The sequence below is a fragment of the Ranitomeya imitator genome, chromosome 7 (genome assembly GCF_032444005.1).
Source record: "Ranitomeya imitator isolate aRanImi1 chromosome 7, aRanImi1.pri, whole genome shotgun sequence".
Taxonomy (NCBI): domain Eukaryota; kingdom Metazoa; phylum Chordata; class Amphibia; order Anura; family Dendrobatidae; genus Ranitomeya; species Ranitomeya imitator.
In genome coordinates this window covers 156,346,885-156,354,637 of record NC_091288.1, presented here as the reverse complement: position 1 = coordinate 156,354,637, position 7,753 = coordinate 156,346,885, and the positions used below count along the sequence as shown (strand labels likewise).

At 42.0% G+C, this 7,753-nt stretch overlaps 1 protein-coding gene across 1 annotated transcript; it reads right to left on the bottom strand.

Moving 5' to 3' along the window:
• Nucleotides 1-4,667: 4,667 nt before the first annotated feature.
• LOC138644989 (hemoglobin subunit alpha-3-like) lies at nucleotides 4,668-6,244 on the bottom strand. The gene is made up of 3 exons (XM_069733949.1): nucleotides 6,081-6,244; nucleotides 5,401-5,605; nucleotides 4,668-5,038 (listed from the first exon to the last, which is right to left on the bottom strand). Exons 1-3 carry the CDS (start codon nucleotides 6,173-6,175, stop codon nucleotides 4,910-4,912), a joined length of 429 nt encoding a protein of 142 aa, XP_069590050.1. The 5' UTR covers nucleotides 6,176-6,244; the 3' UTR covers nucleotides 4,668-4,909.
• Nucleotides 6,245-7,753: the final 1,509 nt, after the last annotated feature.

Sequence of the window (7,753 nt, the reverse complement as noted above, 5' to 3'; positions counted from 1 at the left end):
TACTAGGTTTGGCAGTCACTAGAAAAGAATCCAGAAGCAGTGCAGAGCTTCGAGTCCAGAAACAGTCATACTTGATTGGCTGTAGCAGGCAGCGCTTACGTGTCCTAGCAGGCAGGAGAAGATTGCAGATAGACACAGGCAAAAACATCTTGCAGCACAGACACCACTGAGAGCTGAGCAGGTTTGCTGAGGAGGCAGAGGCAGAGTATCTGAAGAGGAAAGTCTCTTGCAGCACAAGCCAGGAATTCTAGCAGAATACACAAACAAGGAGTTGGATGTGAACCAGGGTTATGAAGACAGGGAAGGCGGATCACATGAGCAGAAGCGAGGCAGCAGACGCCATCTTGGAAAAGGGCGAAAAGTACCACAAATGAAAACAGGGAATCCAGAGTCCTGACAGAGGGAAATGCGGGGGATGGAGTAGAGAATTGAAAATGTTGAAAAGCTGTTTAGGGTTATGAGACAGGGAGGAAATGAGAGATGAGAAGTGTTTGTTTTGTGGCAGTGAGCATGGACTTCAAGCTGGCGAGGGACTGCTTGTATGCAGTGAAGTGGTCGGCAGAGTGGGATAGCTTCCATCTCCGCTCAGCGATCCTGGAAGCCCGTCTCAGTTCTTTGGTCAGGCTGGTCAGCCAGGGCTGCAATGAGCGGGGCGGCCGAATCGAGTGTTGCTGTTATTGTGGTGTTATAAAAAGTGGCAGCAGCATCTGTGTCACGAAGGGAGGCTATGTCTGTAAGAGGGAGGAGGGACTCAGAGAGTGACTGTAAATTGAGGTGTTTGAGATTTCTGAGAGGGGGAGTGAGTTTGTGTAGTGGGGGTTGCACACTAGAAGAGGAGAGGGAAGAGAATGTCAGTAGGTTGTGGTCAGACAGGGGGAGGGGTGAGTTAGTGAGATTAGTAAGGGAGCAGAGGCGGGTGAAGATGAGTTCCAGCGTGTGGCCATCTTTGTGAGTGGCCTCTGAGGACCATTGAGTGAGGCCAAAGGAGGCAGTCAGTGATAAAAGTTTAGAGACAGCTGAGGTGGAAGTGTCAATGGGGATATTGAAGTAACCAATGATAATAGTGGGGATGTCAGCAGAGAGGAAATGAAGTAGCCAGGTGGTGAGGTGGTCGAGAAAGGTAGACATGGCTAGTTCTGGGGGTGGTAGATGACAGCCAGCTTCAGGTGGGAGGGGGAATAGATGCGGACAGAGTGCATCTCAAACGAGGGAAGAGTAGTGGAGGGTGGTAGCGGGATTGGAGTAAAGGAGCAGGTGTCGGACAGGAGCAGCCAACTCCTCCACCACGTTTATTGCTGGGGCGAGGGGCGTGAGAGAGGTGGAATCCACCATAGGAAAGCGCAGCTGGAGAGGCTGAGTCAGAGGGGGTGAGCCAGGTTTCAGTGATGCCAAGGAAGGAGAATTTGTTATTGATAAAGAGGTCATGGATAAATGGCAGTTTTTTGCAGACAGAGCGTGCGTTCCATAGTGCTCCAGGTGGGGGGACCGGGTGAGTGGGGGCTGGATGAATGGGTATGAGGTTATCATGGTTGGGAAAACGTGCAGAGGATTGTGGCAGGGGGTTAGAAATGAGTGTGGGGATGTGTTGAGGAGGGCCGGGATTTGGGGATATGTCACCAGCGATGAGGAGTAGCAGACAGAGCATTAGAAGGTGGGAGCAGGATAGGACATGATGTGGCCATGTGTGTCTGGAGAAAAATGCTTGTATATGGAGGAACAGTTCTGAGGAGAAGGTGAGATGGAGGGAGAAATTAGTAGTTCTTTACTAGGTGGAGGGATTGCAGGAGATTGTAAGAAGGAAAGTAGTATGGGGGTGAAAGAGAAAAGAAACCGAAACATTGTAGTGGTTCGGTATTCTGTTACCTTCCAGTCAATTCCAGTCTAATTCAGTCTAATTCAAAGTAATTAGAAATATGTAATTTGAAAGATGCAGACTACGACTGGATCAGTCTCCTGGATCTGAATATACAGTTAGGGCCAGAAATATTTGGACAGTGACACAAGTTTTGTTATTTTAGCTGTTTACAAAAACATGTTCAGAAATAAAATTATATATGTAATATGGGCTGGAAGTGCACACTCCCAGCTGCAATATGATAGTTTCCACATCCAAATCGGAGAAAGGGTTTAGGAATCATAGCTCTGTAATGCATAGCGTCCTCTTTTTCAAGGGACCAAAAGTAATTGGACAATGGACTCTAAGGGCTGCAATTAACTCTGAAGGCGTCTCCCTCGTTAACCTGTAATCAATGAAGTAGTTAAAAGGTCAGGGGTGGATTCCAGGTGTGTGGTTTTGCATTTGGAAGCTGTTGCTGTGAGCAGACAATATGCGGTCAAAGGAACTCTCAATTGAGGTGAAGCAGAACATCCTGAGGCTGAAAAAAAAGAAAAAATCCATCAGAGAGATAGCAGACATGCTTGGAGTAGCAAAATCAACAGTTGGGTACATTCTGAGAAAAAAGGAATTGACTGGTGAGCTTGGGAACTCAAAAAGGCCTGGGCGTCCACGGATGACAACAGTGGTGGATGATCGCCGCATACTTAATTTGGTGAAGAAGAACCCGTTCACAACATCAACTGAAGTCCAGAACACTCTCAGTGAAGTAGGTGTATCTGTCTCTAAGTCAACAGTAAAGAGAAGACTCCATGACAGTAAATACAAAGGGTTCACATCTAGATGCAAACCATTCATCAATACCAAAAATAGACAGGCCAGAGTTAAATTTGCAGAAAAACACCTCAAGAAGCCAGCTCAGTTCTGGAAAAGTATTCTATGGACAGATGAGACAAAGATCAACCTGTACCAGAATGATGGGAAGAAAAAAGTTTGGAGAAGAAAGGGAACGGCACATGATCCAAGGCACACCACATCCTCTGTAAAACATGGTGGAGGCAACGTGATGGCATGGGCATGCATGGCTTTCAATGGCACTGGGTCACTTGTGTTTATTGATGACATAAGAGCAGACAAGAGTAGCCGGATGAATTCTGAAGTGTACCGGGATATACTTTCAGCCCAGATTCAGCCAAATGCTGCAAAGTTGATTGGACGGCGCTTCATAGTACAGATGGACAATGACCCCAAGCATACAGCCAAAGCTACCCAGGAGTTCATGAGTGCCAAAAAGTGGAACATTCTGCAATGGCCAAGTCAATCTTCAGATCTAAACCCAATTGAGCATGCATTTCACTTTCTCAAATCCAGACTTAAGACGCAAAGACCCACAAACAAGCAAGACCTGAAGGCTGCGGCTGTAAAGGCCTGGCAAAGCATTAAGAAGGAGGAAACCCAGCGTTTGGTGATGTCCATGGGTTCCAGACTTAAGGCAGTGATTGCCTCCAAAGGATTTGCAACAAAATATTGAAAATAAAAATATTTTGTTTGGGTTATGTTTATTTGTCCAATTACTTTTGACATCCTAAAATGTGGAGTGTTTGTAAAGAAATGTGTACAATTCCTACATTTTCTATCAGATATTTTTGTTCAACCCTTCAAATTAAACGTTACAATCTGCACTTGAATTCTGTTGTAGAGGTTTCAGTTCAAATCCAATGTGGTGGCATGCAGAGCCCAACTCGCGAAAATTGTGTCACTGTCCAAATATTTCTGGCCCTAACTGTATGATGTCCCCACTACCTCTAGCATAGTATGTTGTCCTCACAGCTCTTCACACAGTATGATGTCCCTCACAGCCTAAGTGTATATTGACCACACACACAAGATTTATGTGCCTACCTCTCCTCACACAGTATAATGTCTCTACATCCACTCACACAGTGCAATCTCCCGCAGCCCCTAAGTATTGTGTCCTAACACACAAGTATAATGTCCCCACAGCCTCCCACAGTTTATTAATCTCACACAGTGCTCACGGCCCCTCACACAGTATTATGGCCCTTAATGAGATCATGATGTCCTCAAAGAATCTATCACAATATTGCCTCTTACACAGTATTATAGCCCCCACAGAAGTATGATGTTACCACAGCCCCTCACACAAGACTGATGAGCCCACAGCCCCTCATATAGTATCATTGTCTCCCACACAAGTATGGTGGGCTCACAGCCCCCCATACAAGTCTGATCCCACAGACCCTCCCACAGCATTGTGTCCCCATAGCACCTCACACAAGACTGATGAGCCCACAGTCCCTCACATAGTATCATTGTCCCCACACAAGTGTGATGTGCTCACAGCCCCTCACACATAATTATGTCCCCCCACATTTCCCCCACACATGTAGTGACTGATTTAAAAATCTAAATAAAACTACTCACATCACCCCATTCCCCCACTGCTCTGGTCTGCGCTGTTTTGCGGCTGGGGCAATGTAGAAATGTCATCACACCTACAGCAGTCATAGGTGCATAGGCTCAATGATAGAAGAGGTTGCTGACAGCTTCCTTCTCCATCATTGTATTCACAGGTTTCAGATACTGCTGAAGGTGAGACACCAGACAATGGGGTGGCCGCATGGCCACTGTATCCAGTCCTTTGGCTGTCCCAGTTCGCGTATTTGCAGCAGAACAGCCAAAGGGCAGCCTATGGCCCACAGGCCGCACTTAGTCCATATCTATAGTGTTTAACTCTATAATGATTTTAGTAGCTAACACAGTTAAGTATAATGTCCATTCTTTAAATATTAATAAAAAAAATAGACAGAAATTAAAAATAGATGTACTTTTATTAAAGATTACACCAGATTTATTTTGATGGACAACAGACACAAGTACTAGCCAGCCAAAGAATGCAGCGAAAACACAAGCCAGCAAGATTATTTTACAGCTGCGTTACATTCATTGATTGGCCTTGGACATGATGATAAATGTGTTCATATGGTTTCCTCTGAACTTCCCACAGGATGTTCTGCTGCAGGGACTGATGTAGTCTCCTATATCAGGGGAGCTTTATCTGTACTTGGAGGTCAGGATCTCAGCGACTTCAGAGAGGAATTTGTCCCATGCAGCATGGGCTTCAGCAGAGAAGTCATTGGGGAAGTTAATGGCCAGGACAACCTGGATGGTGTGAGACAGCAGCTGCAAAAAGGAGGAAACAACATGTTAATTCTCACACGTCAAATAATTCAAGGTGTAAATGTTTATTGTATCAAATATTACTTTCTCCTAAAACAGAACTATCAGGTATAAATGTTAAGTACATAGGCAATTAATATGGTTACATACAAAAGTGTCACTTTACAATTGGAGGATGGGATATATCTGCTACTTGTTAAATATATATTTAATAACTACAAATGATTTAACATGTCTTCATTATAGACATATATATATATGTTGGCATAATAATATCATAAATGTGAACTTACAGTATGTGCTAACATGGTTCCTAATTTTAGTGCTCCTAGAGTACAAAATATTACAACTAATATTTTCCTCACCGCAAAGTTTCCAGGGTCCACTCTCAGATTGTAGGCATGGAGGTCACTAAGGCTGGACAGGGCACCATCAAGGTCATTCAGATGACTGGCTGCCTTTCCAAGAGCACTCAAGACCTTACCACCATGGGCTTTGACGTCAGCAGATCCATGAGACAAGTCAAAGTGGGAAAAGTAGGTCTTGGTCTGAGGGAAGCTCAGAAACAGCCTAAAAGAAATATAATCAGGGTGAGAATTGGGATCGCTGTAAAACTAAATACCAGTACTGTGTTACAAAGATCTCCTACATTAAATCGATATATCATTGATCATCACGGAGACACTATATGTTCAATATATTCCTTTTTTCCACTTTGGAGCTAACTTAGAGTGTGTACTCAACTAATGCTAGAAAAATATAAAATAAAAATACAGCATTTAATGCAATAATATACAGACAAAACCTCTAATATCTGAAAGACCTTCATTCTTAAGATAACTGTACCCAACAGCACCATAGCGCAAAGTAAGCTGATATCAATCCCAAACATGAAGAAGACACGACTATGCGATAGATATACTATGTAATCTATGATAGCACATATCCATTATCTCACAGCTAAGAGATATTATCATGCATTCTACTTCCAATTATCATTTGCAAAGTTATCACTATAAATATACAGGATAGAAATACCACATACCTGTCCAAAGCATCACCACCCAAATCATTGACTCTAGGAGCAATCTTGGGCCAAAGGTTCAGGATGAAAGCCTTCTCGCTTGCAGTCAGAGGCATTGTGATGTTGGTTAGTTGGTGAGGCTTAGGTAGACTTGGAAACACAAGAGTCCATGTTGTACAGCCGTTGTTGGAAGTTTATAAAGGCTAAAGTTATCATTCACACAAATTGAACTCCAATTCTATTGGCTAAAACCAAATCCCACCCTGTAGATTTATCTACTCAGCAACACATGAAAATTGAGCTGACATATGACAAAATCTTATCTCAATATGTCGCATGCTAAGCACATACCTATGTTCTTCTAGAGCTCATTGTAATATTCATTGTTCATCTACAGAAACTTACAGAAACCATTTTGACATTGTTCTCTAAAATTTGTAATATCAGAGCAGATAAAGCAATTGTAACACAAACTAAACATCAAAATATTGGAATTGAATTGAATGTACAATTGCAATTTATACTTGGTTGTTTCCTAAACGTGTTCAAGTGTCATGAAAAAGATATTGTCACATATTGACTTTATCTATTTTACATAGCTTTTTTTCACATACAATATATGAAACTATTTATTCTTTATTGTAAAATACATTATTAGCTGCCATGTACCTATATAACAAATATGGAGGCACACGAGAAATGGATCAAATAATTAAACATTACTCTAATTTATATCTTATTTCTTGTACCGATTTTACTACCATATCAATTCAGTATATCATAAGAGTTTGACCCCCTTGTTCGGCTTAAACAATGCACTAAAACCTCATTGCTGTAGACTCCATAAATCTCAAGGTCAATAAGTAGCAGGTAAGTAATATTTTACGGATGACCGCCTCCACATTGTGGAAAAGCTATTTTTATTGTTTTCTTGATATCTAAAAATGCAAGAACTCATAAAGGTAACCATGAAAAAACACCAAATTGTGTTTTTATACGATTTCATAATAAACAATGCTCCAAATTAAAAAAATATTGTATAATTGCAATAATTTGACTTTTATATGGCTTTCTATAGTATATTCAGCTTTTTCCACATGTGATTATTTTAGTCTGCAGTGAAATTCATATTCTCTGATTGACTACTAGTAAACATTTTCCTAATGGATGCCAAAAGTGTGGTGTGCCGCCATGCCGATCGTTTACCTGTATAATATGAAAGTGCAGCACACTGTGTTTTTCTTTGCAGATTAAAAGAAAAAAGGTTTTGGTACCGTATTAGCCAGTTGAAAAAACTTTGAGCAGTGAAAATAATAAAATCACATTTTCCTCACAAAAATGTTGCTTTAGCCCCAAGTTTTAAATTTTTTCTAAGGGATAATAGGATTTTTTTTTTACAACAAACTGAGGCCATTTTTTCCTGCGTGCGCCAATACTCTACATATAATCGGGAAATATTTTTCAGGCACACTGCATAGCTCAGAAGGCAAGGAACCCCAGATTTTACTGTTATGGTTTGCAGGTACCATGTCCCATTGGGAAAGTCCATGAGGTGCCAGTTCAGCCGAACCCCTGCATAAGTGACCCCATTTTACAAACTACACCTCTCAGTGAATTCATCTATGGGGGCAGTGATGATATAGATGTAGGATGCTAGCAGGTGCGTAGGATGCAGTGACACACAGGAGGCAGAG